Source organism: Telopea speciosissima, chromosome 6, assembly GCF_018873765.1.
Source record: "Telopea speciosissima isolate NSW1024214 ecotype Mountain lineage chromosome 6, Tspe_v1, whole genome shotgun sequence".
In the NCBI taxonomy this organism is placed as follows: domain Eukaryota; kingdom Viridiplantae; phylum Streptophyta; class Magnoliopsida; order Proteales; family Proteaceae; genus Telopea; species Telopea speciosissima.
Genome location: NC_057921.1, coordinates 35,830,164 through 35,853,038, shown reverse-complemented (window position 1 = coordinate 35,853,038; position 22,875 = coordinate 35,830,164). Strand labels below are relative to the sequence as shown.

The 22,875-nt window shown below is 40.9% G+C and overlaps 1 protein-coding gene and 2 non-coding genes across 3 annotated transcripts; 2 read left to right on the top strand and 1 right to left on the bottom strand.

The window, feature by feature from the left end:
• Nucleotides 1–1,548: 1,548 nt before the first annotated feature.
• Nucleotides 1,549–21,589, bottom strand: LOC122665679 (cyanidin 3-O-galactoside 2''-O-xylosyltransferase FGGT1-like). Its single transcript, XM_043861828.1, has 3 exons — nucleotides 21,586–21,589; nucleotides 15,322–15,323; nucleotides 1,549–2,967 (listed from the first exon to the last, which is right to left on the bottom strand). Exon 3 carries the CDS (start codon nucleotides 2,965–2,967, stop codon nucleotides 1,549–1,551), a length of 1,419 nt encoding a protein of 472 aa, XP_043717763.1. The 5' UTR covers nucleotides 15,322–15,323; nucleotides 21,586–21,589.
• On the top strand, nucleotides 3,960–4,050 carry LOC122666428. Its single transcript, XR_006333618.1, has one exon. It is a non-coding gene; the product is annotated as a small nucleolar RNA Z157/R69/R10 (small nucleolar RNA).
• LOC122666438 lies at nucleotides 4,189–4,354 on the top strand. The gene has a single exon (XR_006333627.1). It is a non-coding gene; the product is annotated as a small nucleolar RNA snoR80 (small nucleolar RNA).
• Nucleotides 21,590–22,875: the final 1,286 nt, after the last annotated feature.

The following is a 22,875-nucleotide window of genomic DNA, read 5'->3' as shown; positions in this document are numbered from 1 at the left end:
AACGCTCGGCATCAATTTCTTTCACATGCTGCAGCATCGAAGCCAAGCATTATTTGTCGGGCATACAAACGCTCGGCTCAAATTCTTTCACATGCTGCGGCATCGAAGCCGAGCATTATCTATCGGGCATACAAACGCTCGGCATCAATTTCTTTCACATGCTACGGCATCGAAGCAGAGCATTATTTTTCGGGCATACAAACTGCTCGGCTCAAATTCTTTCACATGCTGCGGCATCGAAGCCGAGCATTATTTGTCTGGCATACAAACGCTCGGCTCAAATTCTTTCACATGCTGCGGCATCAAAGCCGAGCATTATTTGTAGGGCATACAAACGCTCGGCATCAATTTCTTTCACATGCTGCGGCATTGAAGCCGAGCATTATTTACCAGGCATACAAACCCTCGGCTCAAATTCTTTCACATGCTGCGACATCGAAGCCGAGCATTATCTGTCTGGCATACAAACGCTTGGCATCAATTTCTTTCACATGCTACGGCATCGAAGCCGAGCACTATTGGTCGGGCATACAAACTCTCGGCTCAAATTCTTTCACATGCTGCGGCATCAAAGCCGAGCATTATTTGTCGGGCATATAAACGCTCGGCTCAGATTCTTTCACATGCTGTGGCATTGAAGCCGAGCATTATTTGCCGGGCATAACCTGTATGTCCAAACATCATCTCTTTTTATTGTTCTTCCCTATAATCACCAATACCTTCAACAAATTTTCTAAAATTTTAATTTCATTACCGACCATTTCCTACCGAGCATCCAAACGCTCGATCCAGCACAACACTCAGTCATCAGGTAATCTCACTACCGCGCATTTCCTGTCGAGCACTCAAACCCTCGGTCCAGCGAAATACTCGGTCATTATGTGAACTTAACTACCGAGCACACAAACGCTCGGTCCAAACAAAAATGCTTGGTTGTTCATAAATAATAATGTTTGCCGGCCAACGTTTGTTCGAATTTCCTCCTTATACTCCCTTACCCTTATCTCACATAAGTCTAGGGAGTGGGGGACATTTGATATACATAAATATATACCCATACAGGTGTCAATACCATCACAAAAATCACCGATACCGTAGAGACTGTGGGTCCCCTATCATAATACACCTTCAAATATCTACGTCAAAGGAGACCGACATAGCAACAGTGTCGGTCTATTATAGCTCACCATCCACTCAAGTCGGATCGTAGGAACAAACCAACCTGGACTATATAAAGAACAGTACCTGACAGAAGCAGGTAAGAGACATTACTGCTAGCACCCTTATTTTCACTACATTGCTCATTGCTCATTTCTGACTTTACCATTAGAGTTACCACGAGTTAGCCTCGTGGTTGCCCAACCACTTATTGTCTCCTTTACAGGTCATCAATTTCACCTCGGTCAGAACAAAGCAGCAACAAATACCATTTATAACTCTTGTAGTTTTCTGATATGGGACTAAAGCACTTTACTAAAATAACACAATATTTATTTAATCTCTCATCTTAATACAATCTATTGCGCGTAACAAATTTATTGTTGAGCATTATGTAGTAGTGTAAGGGTGACGGAGGGGGTTTGTTATATCAAACAGGTTCTGCACGAAACTGTCTAGATAGGAAGACTCGAGGGCTGGCCTTAACAACACGTCCTTCCACCTGGAGTGGTTGGCTCTCACTTCACTTCCAATCGTGCTATTTTCTTCCATCACGAGATTCACCGCCTTACACACGTCCTTCTTGGTGTACCATCCATCCTCTTCCCTTCTCTCCACCTCCACAGCGACCTTCAGATCTCCACTCAACAACCTCGCATTAAAAAACTGATCCGCTATTTGAGGTAACACCACCACTTGACAATCATTCATCAATGATTCCCAAGTAGAAGATCCCCCACAATGTGTTATAAAACACCCCACCGATGGGTGCCCTAATATCAACGTCTGTTGTACCCAACCCCCATGAACCACTCCTCTTCCTTCCAACCTTTCTTTGAACCCTTCAAGCAATGCTTCTTCCACCGTCTCACAACCAAATGGAGGTTTCAGTGCAGCTAAGAAAGGAAGCCCAATGGAGTCTAGACCCAGCACCAGCTCTTGTAACTCCTCCTTCTTGAGAACCCACTCGCTCCCAAGTGCGCAATACACCACAGATCCATTCTCGAACCCTCCCAGCCATTTCTCCCACTTTTCTTCTAGCTTGGAGATGGGTGGGTCAGGCAACGACGGTCCGGCCAGTAAGATCCGCTTCCCATGCTGGGTCTTCAAGTAGTCGCAGTAAGGACCCTCAACCTCGCTACAAGTCCTAAAAGAGATGGCATCACAATCCCTCATGGAGGCCATGATGACGTCATAGAATGTCATTTCATGGAGGTAGTCTCTAGTCATCATTTCCATAATTTGGCGACCCTCGTATGTGTGTAGTTGAAGAGATGAAGAAGGGAAGCCAGGCAAAAGATGCATCAGCTCGGTGTAGTATTGACCTTCTCTTATATTACGTGTGGGGACCAAATGGTGAGCCACAGACGAGGCCCAAACGGTGCAGTGGTGGATGGAGGCAATGCCAAAGCGGTGGGCCAAGGGTGGAATCCAGTGAGCAATGTCAAAGAAGATTAAGTTGGGTTGGATTGAGTTGAGAGCAGCTTCGACCTGGTCTTGCATTCGAGACATGGCAGTGAGAAGTAGAGGACCCATGGCAATGGGGATGTCGGACATGGTTGCGGCCCCAGGTGGAAGGCCAGGGACTTGAGGGACAACGAGAGGTACGAAGGTGATGAGGTGAGGGTGGTGGTTTAATTGCTCCAATTGAGGTTGGACTTTGGATGGGATCAAGAAGGAGATGCAGTGGCCTCTCTGGGCAAGCTTGTCTGCAAGGTGAAGGAAGGAGTGAAAGTGGCCAAATGCAAACCAAGGAAACATGGCTATGGTTAAGGAGGAAGAGGAGTTTGTCTTTGTAGTAGTCGTCATCTTCCGAATCACAAAACTGTATGAAAAGTTAAAATGTGAAAGCTGCAACAACTGTCAGCTACTATATATGCCCTCCCGGCCTCTTCCAATCCTTGATACGAGTAATATTGGTGATCGATTTTTATAAGAAAACCGAGAGCTTCAACTTTGAGGATATCACAGAAAAAATATTGTGTGATAGGCGTTAGGACATGTCACTACAAGACTCCCCAATTGTACTAGACCCCCCCCCCCCCTCTCTCTCTCCCACCGACATAAAAAGACTTCGGAACAAGAGAATATGCTGGCTTTGATACTCACCATCATCTTTTCGAATTAAATTGGCTTAAACGGGCTATAAAAGGTTGGTCATTGGTCATAACTCATAAGGGTGTCAATTTGGAGGATTTTCCTCCTCTCCATTTCCTGATTGATTATTTCCTAATATTTCCACCTTGGGAGTGCGACAAGTGACACTCTCAAATCCAACGGTCCATATTTGAAACTCTCAAATTAATTAAGAATTAATCAGTTGATGTAACCCAGGGACTAACTAGGGTTGGTAATCAAACCCACCCTTCAACCATGGTTAACCCAAGTTTAAACTCAATCGCCCCATCTTTTTCTCTCTCCTATTTTTCCTCATTCACTCAACCCTAACGGAACATTCTTACGATTTCTGCATTTTTCCGGCGACAACTATATCCCAAAGTAAGTTCAACGGTTCAACCTCACCTCCTCTAACTAAAGACTCACAAAACCCTAATTCTATTGTCGAACAGAAACTCTATAAATAAAGGCCGATCCCTCCTCTTCCATATCTTCTCTGTTCTCAGCCTCTGCGGCTCTTCTTTGTTCTTCGAGGTTTTTCTCTCTTCTGGTTGATTTTTCTTTTTTGGTTCTCTCATTTTTGAGATCTTAAATTATTTGTTTTTCTTCCTTCTGATTAACCCCTCAGCATCAGCGTTTTTTCTCTCTGTTTTTGTGTTCAAATTTGTATTTTTTTTTCGTATATCTGTGCGGTGATGAAGCTATTGTGGACTAGAGTTTCTGATCTGGGCATTGCCCTGAATCTGAAGACAAACCCTTGGCTGTCTGAGCAATCTCTTTTCCATCTCCTCCGTATCTGTTCGTGCCCTATTCTTATCTATTCTATAAACCCACCAGCTCTAACAGTTGATGATATTTACTTGAACTTTTTTATCTTTTTTTTTGGTTAAAAGGAAAGGAATTGCGCCCATTACCAATTTTGGGGGAAAAAAATAATCCTCTTGGTATAATGGCTTGGGCGCTAGATCCAAATTGTGGCTATCCTGATCTTTGGCTTCATTTTTCATGCCATTTTTTTTTTTTTTATTTGATAAAGCATTTTTCATACCATTTGATCGTGGAAACACCTCATACATTTTGAACATCATTGGGAGAAGTAAATAAGAAATCCACAAAACAAGTTCCCAACTTTTCATATCTTGGGCTAGGAACGAGATTGAGATAGGGATTGCCCTATCCTTCAAACCAATCAAATTCACATGTCGTAGATGTCAAAGGAGTTTCAGTTCCCGTAGAGTTCTCAGTGCATCAGAATGATTCTCAAAGGCATTATTAATATTCTTAGTTGCAACTTTCTCATTCGTTTCCTTATTGATAGAAGAGCACACTCTAAGATAAGCTCCTCTTCCAATGGGCTTAATAGGCACATATTTTGTGTCAAACTCAAATAAGGTAGCTACATCGAGTAAGTAAATGAACTACAACCCACAATACTGAACTTGACCTTGAGACTATTCCCTCACTCAGGCATATATTGAGGTAGAGAAATGATTTCAAAAATTAAATTGAGAGATAGTGCTATTAAATTGTCAACAGTTGGATCTTGATCAAAACGGCATCCATAACCATATGCTTCTACATAAATTCCCTTCAAATGCCTACCCAACTGTTGACGATTCGACAAAACCCACAATGGTGGTGATTACAGAGTCGATCACTCTTGGAATGTAAATATATCAGTCTAGTTTCTGTACTTGGGAGTCCAGCCAAATCAATATAGAGTCAACAGTCCCAGTTAGAACATCAAATAATTTTTCATTAGTGTAGAGTGTGGGACGGCTTTTTTCAGTCATACAAAATTGTTCTGAAATGGTTTTCACAAAAACAAAAATTTGTGGAAGAAATAAAATTGCAACTTGCAATGAATACAAAATATAAATTACCATCCACAAGTGGGAAAAAGAAAATGAGAAAATACTAAACTTCACATATTTCATAGACGGAGCATATGTTGACCAGTCGCATCGGATGGCATTAGGATTAGGATTCTTCCTACTATAATAGCAACAGTGATAGAGGGATCCTCTTTGTTGCAATTCCCATCTAGCGGACACAGTAAAAGATGGACATAACTTTAATCGCATGGTTGCAATGATCCTCCATTAATGATACGAGCTCAAACTAGCTTTTCCTCTCAAACCTGCTTGTCACAATCAAAAAGGATATAGGAGAGTCAAAAAGGATATAGGAGAGGAGAACAGCGACAATTATGGAGCACTAAACTCTCCGTCATCACTCTCCTAGAGTACAAGACCGATCACTAAAGGTATTTGAGAACCATGAACCACTAATATCAATTTGTAACCAATCTAAATTTTTTAAACAAAATATAATGTGGAATTGCCAACTCTTATTTCTAACCACATTTAGAATTGTGACTACGATTCAAGCAAAGAGCCAGTCCAAGTGGAACATAGAATCGACAAATCATGGGAGGAGATAATGAGTAAAACAGCTTACCCTTAAATTGGAGCGTTCAATTAGACAAATAAGAAATCCTGTGAAATAAAGTCGACGATCGAAAGCAAAGCAGAATCCAACAAACCCTAGTGCAAAATCAAATGTATCCATCAAACATAACAACTCGATAACAACAAATGCAAACGTTAGGAGAATTAATCTGGTGATATAACAGAGAACTACCAGGTAAAGAAACAAAAAAACACTTATGAACCAAAGGATCTAATAACAAGATGGACAGGATCCTACGCATGAATTTTTTTATTTAAAGAAAAACATTGAAATCCAAAGATCAACAGAAATTGACCGTCATTAATGGAATAAGAGTGACAATACCTGGTTACTGGTTCTTAATTTGAGTAATATAGGACGATGCATAAATCAGCAGGAGATTCGTATATTTAGTTTTAGGGAGAGAGAACGAAGGAAATCGTGTACAGAGGGAGTGGGAAGAGGATTGGATTTGGAAGATTTGACGAATAAAGAAAGGATACGAAAGGAGGATTTGGAAGTTCTGATGAATAAAAAAGGGTACTTTTGATAACCAATAAGAAAAAGAAAAAAAAGAAACATTCTGTTCGATGGAGATGAAGTTATATACTTTTTATTAAAAACAATACAGATGGATAATATTATAAAAATAAGATATTTAAATAAGAAAGAAGGATAAAATAGTCAAGTGAAAAAGTAGCCAAGAAACATGAATTCATGCATTTATATAATAGTATGATATATATATATATATATATATATATATATATATATATATATATATATATATATATCATTCCAATTAATATATTTTTTTTTTTAGTAAAATATAGATATATCTAAAAAACATTTAAAAAAAATGTATTTTGAAAGTGGAATCCGATGACATTGAAAACAAGTCAATCGGAGTTCCAGGGAAAAATATTCTATTTTGAGGGCCGCAATTGGCTGACAATGATATGACCAAAAAATTGTTTAGGGACCGTGGAACATTGCTAAACATAAGTCTAAGCTACCTATTTTTGAATATGATATCTGATGACATTGAAATCGGGCAAAAAAATATGTAAGAATCAAATTTTCAGTTCAACTCAATTAGGGTTTATTTCAACTACTTTGGCTACACAAAATCTGTTTTGCCATTTCATTCTAAGCTAAAGTGCCCCCCTTGCAGAATGTCAAAAGGTTAGAATTCCAAGATTTTAGTCCTGGAATTTAGAATATAAAGATTGGATAGAGTTGAGTTACAATGTAGGACGACGAGAAGGGAATTATATTATATAATCTAACATAAAACTAACCAAAATATTCATGGAATAATATGAGATTAATACCTGAATGCTAACACTTCCACAAATTTTGTGTTAATCTGCCACATCAAGAAACAAATTACTTAAATGCATCATCTATATTGGTCTGAAATTTGGGTTGAATTTTGAATGAATGTAAGATTGCAGGTTCACTTCAGACAAAAATTTGAACATTGGTCACTTACTCCAGTCTCTTCTTTGACTACCCTTACTGCACCCACACAAATATTCACACCCTGTACCATCAAAGTTCAGAAAATGGTGGGAAATTTTTTTTTCCAGAATATTCTTTATGCAAAATCTAAAGAGCACTTGCACATACTTCATTGATCACTCTAGTTGGGTACTTCCATAGATATGCCCTATAACTTGCCAATTTCTTTCTGGGATAATCAAATTATGGAGCAAAAACACAAAAGCTATCTAGCACTCAGTGTACTATAATAATTAAATCAGGTAGAAAGGTAGAAAGCTATACTCCTAACTCCCTCCCACTGTTGTATACAATGTAGCCATCAAGCAAGTTGGGTCTTCAAGGCTCCTACAAAGAACATCTTCTAGTTCAAATGTTGATGCATTCTTAAAGTAACCATAAAGTCTAATGCAGCTGGAAGAAAATCCAAATAATAGAGCTAGACTCTTCATAGAAGACAAGAACGAAGACAATTAATAGAAGACATGTTGGCCAAACAACGGTCCAGGGATCAAACCATGATTTTTTAGGGGGACCAAGATATTTATTCTTAGGGTTTTGCACGCCCTGGGTTAGCCCATGGTGTCCCATGGGTGCCCCATTTTAATTTTTAGGGCTTCCCATGGTCGCCCATGGGAACCCTGGTGCATCCCTGTTAGGGTTTCTCCGTCCCTCATGTGTCCCATAAAATTTATTATCACAGTAGGGACGAAGAAACTCATCCCTAGTCCATCACATGACAAGGGGGATCCATCCCTAACTCGAATGCGCAGAGGAAAAGGTCGATTCGAGTTTCTTTCTCATCCCATAAATATTAATAATCAATAAACTGAAGGAATTAATGAAGAACTGCTAACCTGGTGAGCCTCAAGTGTTGCTCCTCCAATAGACAGTGGTTCTTCCTTCAACGAGCGCTCCAAGCAAACAGATCTTAACCTCCAATGGTGCTACCAAGGTTCTACATGCCAGTCTCAGATGCCCTCAAACTCCTCAACACAGATCTAGGGTTTCACAAACCCTAACTCTCAAACACAGGTGAGAGAAGCAAGAAGAAGAAGAGAGATCACAAGAGGGAGAGAGAGAAACCAAAAACGTAGGAGAGAGAGTGTCTGCTCCAAAAACATGGAGGGCTACCTCTTCTGCATTTTTTGGTCTCCTATTTATAATAATAGGGTTTAATTAAATCCTAGATAGATTTAATAGAGCCCTAGTGAGAGTCTAACTCTCTCTCTCTCAGTCTGGCAGTTCTGTTTAAACTCAAAGTGCTACACAGGTGAAGAAGCAGAATCTAATAAGGAAAGTATTAATTAGATTTTTTATTTAATTATTAATGGATAATTACAATTAGCACCAAATCCATTAATTAAATAAAGAGCCAATTAAATTAGCAAATTTCAAATAACTCCCTATATGATAACAATTTATCATATACAACCCCCCCCAGTAATCAACACCATCATTATGGAATCTAGGGCATGTACACATGTACTGCCAAACCCCAATCCATAGTACATGTCCATATAAGAGCGTCTGTTCACCCGATCGAGTCCCGTAAAACTCGATAGAACACTTTATTTGAAATAACTATAAATAATGTAAAATAAATTTTGCAAAACCATTTCCAAAACGGTACTGGATCCAGATTCTGATCCGACCATGAACAGACAGTTTCTATCTTGGTGTTCCCCAATCGGGCAGTGGTGACCGTGTTGTTTAACTCCTTCACTCACAAAGTGTTCACGCATTCCCAGAACACCGGCTTTGACTCGCTTGAGTCTCAGTCATTGATGAACCAACGAATGCGATCTCACTTTGCGAGTGACGGTTCCCTCAGTACAAGGTGTCGGTGACACATGTCTATCCCTTCCTACATCCGGCGAATACATGAGGGAATCGACAAAGTAGATTCTTCGCCAATGCACACATCAAACATGTGAGCACTCGCATTCGTACCCTGACATCACATGTCTAGGCATACCCAATGCGACGATCATATGATAAGGGTGCCCAGCCCAAACCCTAGTCGTGACTGCCATTTTAAGTATAACTTACGGACACATAATGCTTAAAAAGTTTATATTGCATGTGACAATATTAAACTAAAATGTATAAATGTTCAATACAAAGGTGAACCGGGTTGAACCGGACTGAATCGGGTTTGATGGACACACACTTGTCCAACAATCTCCCACTTGTACATCAAAACCAATTCCCCATACATTTTAAACCCATGCCCTCCATGTGTTTCTCAAACACACCTGGTGACAAACCCTTTGTCATGGCATCAGACACATTTTTAGTTGTGTCCACTTTGGAGATACTCACGTCACCCTATTGGATAATCTCTCTGATGAGGTGATATTTCCGCTGCACGTGCTTGTTCCTCTGATGAGCCCTAGGCTCCTTAGCTTGTGCAATGGCCCCTCTGTTGTCACATAACAGGGGAATAGGGCTCTTGACAAGATCGGGGACTACCTCCAAATCTGATAGGAATTTCCTCAGCCAAACACCTTCTATTGCTGCATCACAAGCTGCAAGGTATTCTGCTTCGGTAGTAGAATCGGCTGTAGACTTTTGTTTCGCACTCCGCCACACAATGGCACCTCCACCCATTAGATATACCATCCCAGACGTGGATTTTCTGTCATCCTTGTCAGTTTGGAAATTCGAATCTGTGTATCCCAATACTGACAACTGATCAGATCCAAAAACCAAGAAATATTCCTTAGTCCTTCTCAAGTACTTGAGGATATTCTTGACAACACTCCAATGCTCGCGTCCAGGGTTAGATTGATAATGACTTACCATGCCTACTGCATAGAAAATATTCGGCCTCGTACACAACATGGCGTACATAAGACTCCCTACTGCTGAGGCATAGGGAATCCTCTTCATCTCTTCAATGTCTGTCTGAGACTGAGGACATTGAGATCTGGAAAGACTGACTCCATGTCTGAAGGGAACACTTCCCCTCTTGGAGTTCTCCATACTAAATATGGCCAGGACTTTGTCTATATAGGTAGCCTGTGACAAGCCTAGCATCCTTTTCTGGTGATCTCTTACGAGTTTGATCCCAAGGATATAGCTAGCTTCACCAAGGTCTTTCATCAAAAATGTTGTGGATAACCACTGTTTTACTAATGGAAGGAATCCTACATCGTTACCAATCAGCAATATGTCATCTACATATAAAACAAGAAAACATACTGCCCTCCCACTGATCTTCTTGTAAACGCATGGTCCATCCATGTTTTGATCAAAACCAAACGATTTGATTGATTGATCAAACCTGATGTTCCAGCTCCTGGAAGCCTGCTTCAGCCCATAAATGGATCTCTGTAATTTGCAGACCTTTCTTTCTTCCTCCAAGGAAGAGAACCCCTCTGGCTGTTCCATGTAGATTTCCTCTTGAAGGAACCCATTTAGAAATGCAGTCTGCACATCCATCGCCAGATTTCATAATCAAAGTGTGTTGCGATAGCCAATAAAATCCTGATGGATTTCATCATCGCTACTGGTGAAAAGGTTTCCTCATAGTCTATACCCTCTTTCTGGGTATAGCCCTTTGGTACCAGTCTCGCTTTGAATCTTTTGACCTTTCCATCTGCGCCCTTCTTCCTCTTGAAGATCCATTTGCATCCAATTGGATTGACGCCAAGTGGTGGATCGACTAGAGTCCAGACCTTGTTGGAATGCATCGAATCAATTTCAGAGCGCATTGCCTCCAGCCACCAAGTGGCATCAACATCCTTTAGAGCCTCAACATATGTCATTGGATCATCATCCGATTCAACCGATACCATATGGAACTCTTCCACAGTTTCCTCTTTGGTTAGAAGAGTTAGCCTGGTGGGTGGTTTAATAGTCCTCCCACTGTGTTGAGGTTCCTCAGGTGTTGGTATTTCAGCGGGTATGTCAGTTGGTCTCACTTTTGGAAGTGACATTTCTGAGCCATCTGATAGCTCTTTTATGACTACTGGTTCGAACCTCTGGGTCATCATTTCTTCCTCCAAAAATGTGACATGTTTACTTACAATGACCTTTTGGTCAACTGGGTCATAGAATAGCCTATCGTGCCTTTGGGGTAGCCTAAGAAATAGCATCTCGAAGTCCTGGATTCCAACTTGTCTGTTTGTTGCTTTCGCAAATGTGCTATGCAACCCCATACCCCAAGGTGTTGAATACTGGGCTTTCGCCTCTTCCACAACTCAAAGGGTGCCTAGGCTACAGACTTAGATGGAACCCTATTCAAGATATGCATCGTCGTCTCTAAAGCGTACCCCCAGAAAGAAAGAGGCAGCTCACTATAAGTGAGCATCGTCCTGACCATATCCAATAGGGTCTGATTGCGTCGTTCGAATACACCATTTTGTTGTGGTGTGCCTAGATTAGTTAGCTGACTAACTATCCCTTGGGATATGAGATGTTCTTTAAACTCATCCGATAGATACTCCCCTCCACGATCTGATCGTAAGGACTTGATGCGTTTATCGAGCTGTCTCTCGACCTTAACTTGGAATTCTTTGAATTTATCAAAGGCTTTCAATTTCCTACACATCAAGTATATGTAACCATATCTAGAGTAATCATCGGTGAATGTGATAAAGTACTCATACCCATATCTTGCTTGTATGTTTATGGGTCCACACATGTCAGTGTGTATCAACTCTAACAGATCTGTGGCTCTAGCACCTTTATTGCTAAAGGGTTTCTTGGTCATTTTGCCCTGAAGGCATGACTCACAGGTGGGGAATGGTTCCACCCTCAGACTCTCTAAGGACCCATCCCTCACCAATCTACTGATTCGGTCCACATTAAAGTGACCCAATCTTAGATGCCACAGATATATTGAGTTCACTGGAGCTGCTTTCCGTTTCAAATCAACATTTGAAACAACATTCGTTCTAATAGGGCAATCTAGAAAATACAAACCACTTTGCATATATCCGAATGCCACACAGGAATTATTAAAACGAATAATCAATTTAGAATTAAAGGAAAAACTATATCCGTCCAAAACAAGTTTTGAAACTAAAATTATCTTTCTCTTGAAAGAGGGTACATAATAGCAATCCTTTAAAACTAAACTAGCAGAACTAAAATTTAAAATAAAAGTTCTCACAGCCAACGCCATGGTCTCAGCTCCAGTGCCCATCCGAAGACGCACTTCATTTCTTTCTAGGTTCCTTGTCTCCTTGAACCCCTACAAATCATTGCAAATGTGAATAGTGGATCCACTATCCACCAACCAAGAATTGGTCGGTTCAAAAGATAAATTAGACTCATAAAGAACGTGAATATCATATGTACCTTCTTTAGTAGCCTCTATTTCATCCGGCTTCTTATCTTTCAAAGTTGCCAGATAAGCACAATAGTTTCTTTTTCAGTGACCATCCTTCTTGCAATAGAAGCACTTGCCTTTGCCTTTATTGCCAGACTTCCCACCCTTGGCTTTCAGGGTCTTACCCTTACTTCCCTTTTTCTTCTTCTTCCCATTTGAAGAAGGCTTTGCCTCAGTTGCATTGACCTCAGCCTTGTCCTTTTTCAAGGACGCTTCAGCCTCTACCAGTGCATTAGCAAGCTCGGTGAGCTCCATCTCCTTCTCAGACATCTTGTAGGACATCCTAAAAGGTGCGTAGGCAGAAGTGAGTGACGCTAAGATCACATCAGTCTTGTATCGTAGGCTAAAATCAGTCCCCATAGATTCCAGTTTTTCAAACTGATTGATCATTTTCATTACGTGATCCATCACTGGAGTCTCCTGGGACATCTTGGAGTTATGGATTTGACTCACCACATCAAAATGTGAGTGTGTCAACTGCCTATTGAACAATTCAGCAAGCTTATTCATTATACCCCCAGCAGTGTGTATATCCTTGACTGAGTCTACAACTGACTTTTTCAACGATCCTAGGATATAGAGTGATGCCTTGGAATCCCTCATGAGGAATTCTTGCATCTCTTCATTTGCATCAAAATCGTTCGGGTCGGGTTGAGGAGGAACTTGTTCATCTAGAATCGTGTACAATCCTTCAAGATCAGAGCAACTTAATGCTCCGGTACCAATCGACATAGTTTGTACCATTAAGTTTGTATTCGCTAATGAGTGTTAACAGGTTGGAATTAACGGCAGCCATCGTATATTAATCTACACATGCACAAGTAAATAACCACATGCTAATTAATGACCATTGAAAATAATAAATTGAGCACACACATCAATGGTCTTTCATGATTTGGGTTTCCCTCATAACCCAAAAGATGAATTGGATACCTACAACCCTTGCATGCATAACTTACCCTGTCGGGAGTCATTATACACACCATGGTAGTGTGGACTAAGCTATCCGCCTCATGGGCTTCCAATATTTTTGGCCACCTGGGTGTCATGTCCAGATCCTGTCGGCTGACATACACCCAAGTCATGTACTTACCTATTGCATTAGTTAGAATCATGGAATCATGAAAGATGGCCCACTGTCGCAGTGCCCTCTCACTATCCATACCCTAACGTATCTAGATAGAGGTAAATATAGATAAATGTGTGACAGAGGTCCTGGCAATGTTCTGTCGGCTTATGCGGGGTCATGTCACACACTTTCTACATTTATCTTCAATAGGAGGCCATGGACATGTCTACCGATTAAGACTAGTCCATATCATACATGTATTGTGAATAAAGAGGGATTAATTAACTCTCACATACATGGATAGATTTAAACAACATAATTAATCAACATTAAATAAAAGTGATTATGGGATGGCGGCATTTTTATTAGAAGCAATTAAAGAACCCTCCCAATAAAAATAAAATTAATAACTTTGGATGCATTTATCATGCCATGGATGCCACGCCTCGATCATCTCCTCCGCCCGATTACGACTTCAAAGTAGGTGACTTGCATCTCAATAAGCTTTGAGCACCACATGTGGATCACCATCAACATGCCCTGGGAGTCCTAACTCCTCTAAAATTACAATGGAAACCTAGGAAAAATTCTACACACTTTCCTTTCCATAATAATAAAGAAACCCCACATGGAGAAACCAACCCACCATTTGGGCTGCCCATGGGGTGGAGTACATTTGTTTATAAAAAAGATAGGGGGAGAGAAAGAAAGAGAGAGAAGCATCACATCCACCCACAACCCCATGTATCACATACATAAACAATCCATCCATTTATTAGAATGCCATTCCCATAATAACATCATAATATAATTTCATGCATGGGCATTAAAGCAAGTAAACCAAAAATTAAAACATGGATTTCTTCAATTATTGAACCACCACATCGCATGTGATAACATGTATCCAAGCCCATAAATTTAAAATCACATTTTAATTGCAAATGGGTAAAGAGGGAATCTCTTCACCCATCATCATCCTCCAAAAAGAAAAACAAAACAAAATAATAAAATTTTGTTTTGAATTTTTTTTTTTTGGTTAAACTAGAGGGAAAACAAGGGGGGTGCATGCAGCCCACATGCGCAGGCTGCAGGCACTCCCTGCGCAGCCCATAGGCACAAGGCCCACAGACAGCAACCTTGGGTTGTAGGCCGCAGGCTTGCTGCCCGTAGGCTAAAGCCCACGGACAGCAGTCTGCAGGCCTGCAGCCCACAAGCTTGCTGCCCACAAAGGGATGCGCACATAGGCTGGCAATAAGGGGAGGGCGTGTGCAGAGGCTTGGCAGCGTGCGCTCCCCCCCTCCCCCCCCCCCCCCCCCCCACATATAAATTATGATTAAAATTTTAAATTACTAAAATTAATAATCACCCCTTAATTGGATACATGCTTCAACAATTGGAATAAATAAAACAAACCAAATCCATCATCACATGGGTAGGTTGTTACACTAACAACTTTGTAACTACCCATGTGCACATGGGAAGGTTGTTACAACAACCATAATTTTAACCACCCATGTGCCAATTTGCATCCCACTCATGATAATCATATTAACCATTAATTATTCAATATTCATGGGTGGGAAAGGTGGCTCTGATACCACACTGTTGGCCAAACAACGGTTCAGGGATCAAACCATGGTTTTCTAGGGAGACCAAGATATTTATTCTTAGGGTTTTGCACGCCTTGGGTTAGCCCATGGTGTCCCATTTTAATTTTTAGGGCTTCCCATGGTCGCCCATGGGAACCCTGGTGCATCCCTGTTAGGGTTTCTCCTTCCCTCATGTGTCCCATAAAATTTATTATCACAGTAGAGACGAAGAAACTCATCCCTAGTCCATCACATGGCAAGGGGGATCTCTCCCTAACTCGAATGCGCAGCGGAAAAGGTCGATTCGAGTTTCTTTCGCATCCCATAAATATTAATAATCAATAAACTGAAGGAATTAATGAAGAACTGCTAACCTAGTGAGCCTCAAGTGTTGCTCCTCCAATAGACAGTGGTTCTTCCTCCAGCGAGCGCTCCAAGCAAACAGATCTGAACCTCCAATGGTGCTACCAAGGTTCTACACGCCAGTCCCAAATGCCCTCAAACTCCTCAGCACAGATCTAGGGTTTCACAAACCCTAACTCTCAAACACAGGTGAGAGAAGCAAGAAGAAGAAGAGAGATCACAAGAGGGAGAGAGAGAAACCAAAAACGTAGGAGAGAGAGTGTCTGCTCCAAAAACATGGAGAGGTACCTCTTCTGCGTTTTTTGGTCCCCTATTTATAATAATAGGATTTAATTAAATCCTAGATAGATTTAATAGAGCCCTAGTGAGAGTCTGACTCTCTCTCTCTCAGTCTGGCAATTCTGTTTAAACTCAAAGTGCTACACAGGTGAAGAAGCAGAATCTAATAGGGAAAGTATTAATTAGATTCTTTATTTAATTATTAATGGATAATTATAATTAGCACCAAATCCATTAATTAAATAAAGAGCCAATTAAATTAGCAAATTTCAAATAACTCCCTATATGATAACAATTTATCATATACAACCCCCCCCACTAATCAACACCATTATTATGGAATCTAGGGCATGTACACATGTACTGCCAAACCCCAATCCATAGTACATGTCCATATAAGAGCGTCTGTGCATCCGATCGGGTCCTGCAAAACTCGATAGAACACTCTATTTGAAATAACTATAAATAGTGTATCATTTTATGTAAAATAAATTTTGCAAAACCATTTCCAAAACGGTACTGGATCCAGATTCTGATCCAACCATGCACAGATAGTCTCTATCTTGGTGTTCCCCAATCAGGCAGTGGCGACCGTGTTGGATAACTCCTTCACTCACAAAGTATTCACGCATTCCCAGAACACCGGCTTTGACTCGCTTGAGTCTCAGTCATTGATGAACCAAAGAATGCGATCACACTTTGCAGCGGGGTCCCTCGTGCAGGGTGTGGGTGACACATGTCTATCCCTTCCTACATCGCGTAATACATAAGGGAATCGACAAAGTAGATTCTTCGCCAATGCACACATCAAACATGTGAGCACTCTCATTCGCACCCTGACATCACATGTCTAGGCATACCCAATGCGACGACCATATGATAAGGGTGCCCAGCCTAAACCCTAGTCGTGACTACCATTTTAAGTATAACTTACGGACACATAATGCTCAAAAAGTTTATATCGCATGTGACAATATTAAACTAAAATGTATAAATGTTCAATACAAAGGTGAACCGGGTTGAATCGGACCGAACCGGGTTTGATGGACACACACTTGTCCAACAAGACAATCAGAGTGAGAACGAAGAGATGTCGTGGACATAGCGGAAGCATCAGCCTTTTCCAAAAGAACCAGAACCTTTAATGAACTCACAGATTATAACTAAGAATACTGTAATAAAGACAAAAAAGACTAGAGACGAAAATAATATGAAACTACTTAGGAGCTGTACTGTAGGAGCAAAGCCTGGAGAGAGAGAGAGAAAGGGAGGTGAGGAACACGTGTTGGAGAAGGAGAGTGCGTGCCCTGCCACCACATTTCTACTAATTCCTTTGTTCTCTATCACTCAAAAACTCAAAACCTGTGTGGATCTTAAAGGAGATTGCTTAATTTCAGGTGAGGATGTCTGGCCTGTAGCTGCACTCACATCTAAGTCATTTAATTATGAATTTTTCCAGTTTTTCACCCACTGGGTTAAACCCAATGCCAGACGTTTCATTTAATGACATTACCAGGCTTACAATCCAATAGGAATGTACCATATTTGCTGAAAAGGGCTGAACATTACTGTAGTCAAGAACTTTGAAATTTGGCTACTTATGGAAAACAACATAACCAAAATACATAGCAAAACTGATGGAAATCCAAGACAGGAAAGCCCAAAAACAGGGCTGGACCCATTTGAGAAACAATATGAATGCAGGGCCATAAAATGAAGCTAGTTGAATGTGAAGGATCCCATTCAAAAATGCTTTAAAGGTGGAAAGAAATGGAGTTCAGATGACAGCAAAATGCTTATCATCCTTTACCTCTAAAACCATTCTTGCTTTTCTTCAAAAAGAGATTTTAGAATTGTTTATGAGTTGGAAAGAAATGGTTTGGGTACATGAGACAAAGAGAAGTAATACCCTATCCCCCAATCCTGCCAAAAAGACAAAAAAAGATAAAAAAAGAAGAAGAAATATTCCTATCTAACATATACTAATATTCCTATCTAACATATACTAATATATCCATGATAGAAATCCTAATCTGATGGTGTTGAGAACCATGCTAAAGATGGTTGCATGACTTGACTAAAATGTTCCTAAGACCAAAAGAAACTCAACTAAAATTACCATGGCGGGTGGGAGACACCTTACTTGCAGAGAGCGGGAAGAGTGAAGGAGTAGAAATCAGAATGGGCAAGCTAGAAGTGCATGTGGGGAAGGCTGGAAAGCAATCAACTCAAACACTACATGTGGTAGTAAAGATGCTTCAGCCAGGAAAGAAAGTGTGACTCAATGGTAGCACTTGAAATCTAGTCAAAATAAAAATCCATAAATAAATCGAACATATCATGTGACCAACTATGTTACTTTTCTTTGATATCTTCCGAGAAGGCATTCAGTAATGGAGGAGAAAAGCCCTAGCAAGAAGTGGGGGGAGAAAGAGTGAAATTAAAGAGGGAGTAAGAGAGACATGGACAAGTGAATGAAAGAGAGTGTAGCTAAGGTCAACTTTGAAGTCCCTACATCCATCAACAACCCATGTCAAATTGGTGATAGGATCATATTCTCATGTCCAAAAAAGTCAAAGAAATAGCAATGGGATTGAGATCATACTTATCATTCACAGAATAGTTTATGCATACTTGATTACCTAAAAAAAAAAATCAATTAATCCAAATTAACTCTATAAGTGAAGAAAATAAAATATCCACAGAAATCAATATAAACCCTTACCACTTTTGGGCTTCTGGTTCAACTCTGAGGACCCTTAAACTTGGAAGAAATCAATAATCTCAGTTTCGATTAAGCAAAGTATAAAACTCTGCAAAATTTGAACAATAAAAAATGAAGAAATAACTGGTTATATCAACACGATCTAAGTGAGGGCGGGCATTGGTGCAACGGTAAAGGTTGCTCCATTGTGACCAAGGGGTCACGGGTTCGAGTTTGGAAACAGCCTCCTTGCGAAAGCTATTGGTCAAACAACGGTCCAGGGATCAAACCATGGTTCCCTAGGGAGACCAAGATATTTATCCTCAAGGTTTTGCATGCCCTGGGTTAGCCCATGGTGTCCCATGGGTGCCCCATTTAATTTTTAGGGCTTCCCATGGTCGCCCATGGGAACCCTGGTGCATCCCTGTTAGGGTTTCTCCTTCCCTCATGTGTCCCATAAAATTTATTATCACAGTAGGGACGAAGAAACTCATCCCTAGTCCATCACATGGCAAGGGGGATCCATCCCTGACTCGAATGCGCAGCGAAAAAAGTCGATTCGAGTTTCTTTCGCATCCCATAAATATTAATAATCAATGAACAAAAGGAATTAATAAAGAACTGCTAACCTGGTGAGCCTCAAGTGTTGCTCCTCCAATAGACAGTGGTTCTTCCTCCAGTGAACGCTCCAAGCAAACAGATCTGAACCTCCAATGGTGCTACCAAGGTTCTACACGCCAATCCCAGATGCCCTCAAACTCCTAAGTACAGATCTAGGGTTTTACAAACCCTAACTCTCAAACACAGGTGAGAGAAGCAAGAAGAAGAAGAGAGATCACAAGAGGGAGAGAGAGAAACCAAAAAACGTAGGAGAGAGAGTGTCTGCTCCAAAAACATGGAGAGCTGCACTCTTCTGCCTTTTATGGTCCCCTATTTATAATAATAGGGTTTAATTAAATCCTAGATAGATTTAATAGAGTCTTAGTGAGAGTCTGACTCTCTCTCTCTCAGTCTGGCAGTTCTGTTTAAACTCAAAGTGCTACACAGGTGAAGAAGCAGAATCTAATAGGGAAAGTATTAATTAGATTCTTTATTTAATTATTAATGAATAATTATAATTAGCACCAAATCCATTAATTAAATAAAGAGCCAATTAAATTAGCAAATTCTAAATAACTCCCTATATGATAACAATTTATCATATACAACCCCCCCCCCCCACTAATCAACACCATCATTATGGAATCTAGAGCATGTACACATATACTGCCAAACCCCAATCCATAGTACATGTCCACATAAGAGCGTCTGTGCATCCGATCGGATCCCGCAAAACTCGATAAAACACTTTATTTGAAATAACTATAAATAATGTATCATTTTATGTAAAATCAATTTTGTAAAACCATTTCCAAAATGCGTCTGGATCCGTTCCGATCCACCATGCACTGAGCAGTCTCTATCTTGGTGTTCCCCAACCGGGCAGTGGTGACCGTGTTGGATAACTCCTTCACTTACAAAGTGTTCATGCATTCCCAAAACACCGGCTTTGACTCGCTTGAGTCTCAGTCATTGATGAATCAAAGAATGCGATCACACTTTGTAGTGACAGGGTTCCCTCAGGTACAGGGTGTCGGTGACACATGTCTATCCCTTGCTACATCTGGAAATAATACCTGAGGGAATCGACAAAGTAGATTCTTCGCCAATGCACACATCAAACATGTGAGCACTCGCATTCGTACCCTGACATCACACGTCTAGGCATACCCAATGCGACGACCATATGATAAAGGTGCCCAGCCCAAACCCTAGCCGTGACTACCATTTTAAGTAAAACTTATGTATACATAATGCTCAAAAAGTTTATATCGCATGTGACAATATTAAACTAAAATGTATAAATGTTCAATACAAAGGTGAACCGGGTTGAACCAGACCGAACTAGGTTTGATGGACACACACTTGTCCAACAATCTCCCACTTGTACATCAAAGCCAATTCCCTATACATTTTAAACCCATGCCCTCCATGTGTGTCTCAAGTACTCCTGGTGACAAACCCTTTGTCATGGCATCAGACAGATTTTCAGTTGTATCCACTTTGGAGATACTCACGTCACCCTACTGGATAATCTCTCTGATGAGGTGATACTTCCGCTGCACGTGCTTGTTCCTCTGATGAGCCCTAGGCTCCTTAGCTTATGCAATGGCCCCTCTGTTGTCACATAACAGGGGAATAGGGCCCTTGACAAGATCAGGGACTACCTCCAAATTTGATAGGAATTTCCTCAACCAAACACCTTCTTTTGCTGCATCACAAGCTGCAAGGTATTCTGCTTCGGTTGTAGAATCGGCTGTAGACTTTTGTTTTGCACTCCGCCACACAATGGCACCTCCACCCATTGGATATACCATCCCAGACATGGATTTTCTGTCATCCTTGTCAGTTTAGAAATCCGAATCTGTGTATCCCAATACTGACAACTGATCAGATCCAAAAACCAAGAAATATTCCTTAGTCCTTCTCAGGTACTTGAGGATATTCTTGACAGCACTCCAATGCTCGCATCCAGGGTTAGATTGATAACGACTTACCATACCTACTGCATAGCAAATGTCTGGCTTTGTACACAACATAGCATACATAAGACTCCCTACTGCTGAGGCATAGGGAATTCTCTTCATCCCTTCAATGTCTGTCTGAGACTGAGGACATTGAGATCTGGAAACACTGACTCCATGTTTGAAGGGAACACTTCCCCTCTTGGAGTTCTCCATACTAAATTTGGCCAGGACTTTGTCTATATAGGTAGCCTATGACAAGCCTAGCATCCTTTTCTGATGATCTCTTACGAGTTTGATCCCAAGGATATAGCTAGCTTCACCAAGGTCTTTCATCGAAAACGTCATGGATAACCACTGTTTTACTGATGAAAGAAAACCTACATCGTTACCAATAAGCAATATGTCATCTACGTATAAAATAAGAAAACATACTGCCCTCCCACTGATCTTCTTGTAAACACATGGTTCATCCACGTTTTGATCAAAATCAAACGATTTGATTGATTGATCAAACCTGATGTTCCAGCTCCTGGAAGCCTGCTTCAGCCCATAAATGGACCTCTGCAATTTACACACCTTTCTTTCTTCCTCCAAGGAAGAGAACCCCTTTGGTTGTTCCATGTAGATTTCCTCTTGAAGGAACCCATTTAGAAATGCAGTCTGCACATCCATCTGCCAGATCTCATAATCAAAGTGTGTTGCGATAGCCAATAAAATCCTGATGGATTTCATCATCGCTACTAGTGAAAAGATTTCCTCATAGTTTATACCCTCTTTCTGGGTATAACCCTTTGCCACCAGTCTCGCTTTGAATCTCTCGACCTTTCCATCTGTGCCCATCTTCCTCTTGAAGATCCATTTACATCCAATCGGCTTGACGCCAAGTGGTGGATCGACTAGAGTCCAGACCTTGTTGGAATGCATCGAATCGATTTTAGAGCGCATTGCTTCCAGCCACCTAGTGGCATCAACATCCTTTAGAGCCTCAGAGTATGTCATCGAATCATCATCCGATTCAATCGATACCATGTGGAACTCTTCCACTGTTTCCTCTTCGGTTAGAAGATTTAGCCTAGTGGGTGGTCTAATAGTCCTCCCACTGCGTCGAGGTTCCTCAGGTGTTGGTATTTCAGCAGGTATGTCAGTTGGTCTCACCTCTGGAAGTGACGTTTCTGAGCCATCTGATAGCTCTTTTATGACTACTGGTTCGGACCTCTGGGTCATCATTTCTTCCTCAAAAAATGTGACATGTTTACTTACAATGACCTTTTGGTCAACTAAGTCATAGAAATAATAGCCTATCGTGCCTTTGGGGTAGCCCAAGAAATAGCATCTCAAAGTCTTGGATTTCAACTTATCTGTCTGTTGCTTTCGCACATGTGCTATGCAACCCCATACCCTAAGGTGTTGAATACTGGGCTTTCGCCCTTTCCACAACTCAAAGGGTGTCTTGGCTACAGACTTAGATGGAACCCTATTCAAGATATATATCGCCATCTCTAAAGCGTACCCCCAGAAAGAAAGAGGCAGCTCACTATAAGTGAGCATCGTCCTGACCATATCCAATAGGGTCCGATTGCATCGTTCGGATACACCATTTTGTTATGGTGTGCCTGGATTAGTTAGCTGACTAACTATCCCTTGGGATATGAGATGTTCTTTAAACTCATCCGATAGATACTCCCCTCCACGATCTGATCGTAAGGACTTGACGCGTTTATCGAGCTGTCTTT

Excerpts from the sequence above, each read along its gene's own strand:
- LOC122665679 (XM_043861828.1), bottom strand. The coding sequence starts at position 2,967 with ATGACGACTACTACAAAGACAAACTCCTCTTCCTCCTTAACCATAGCC.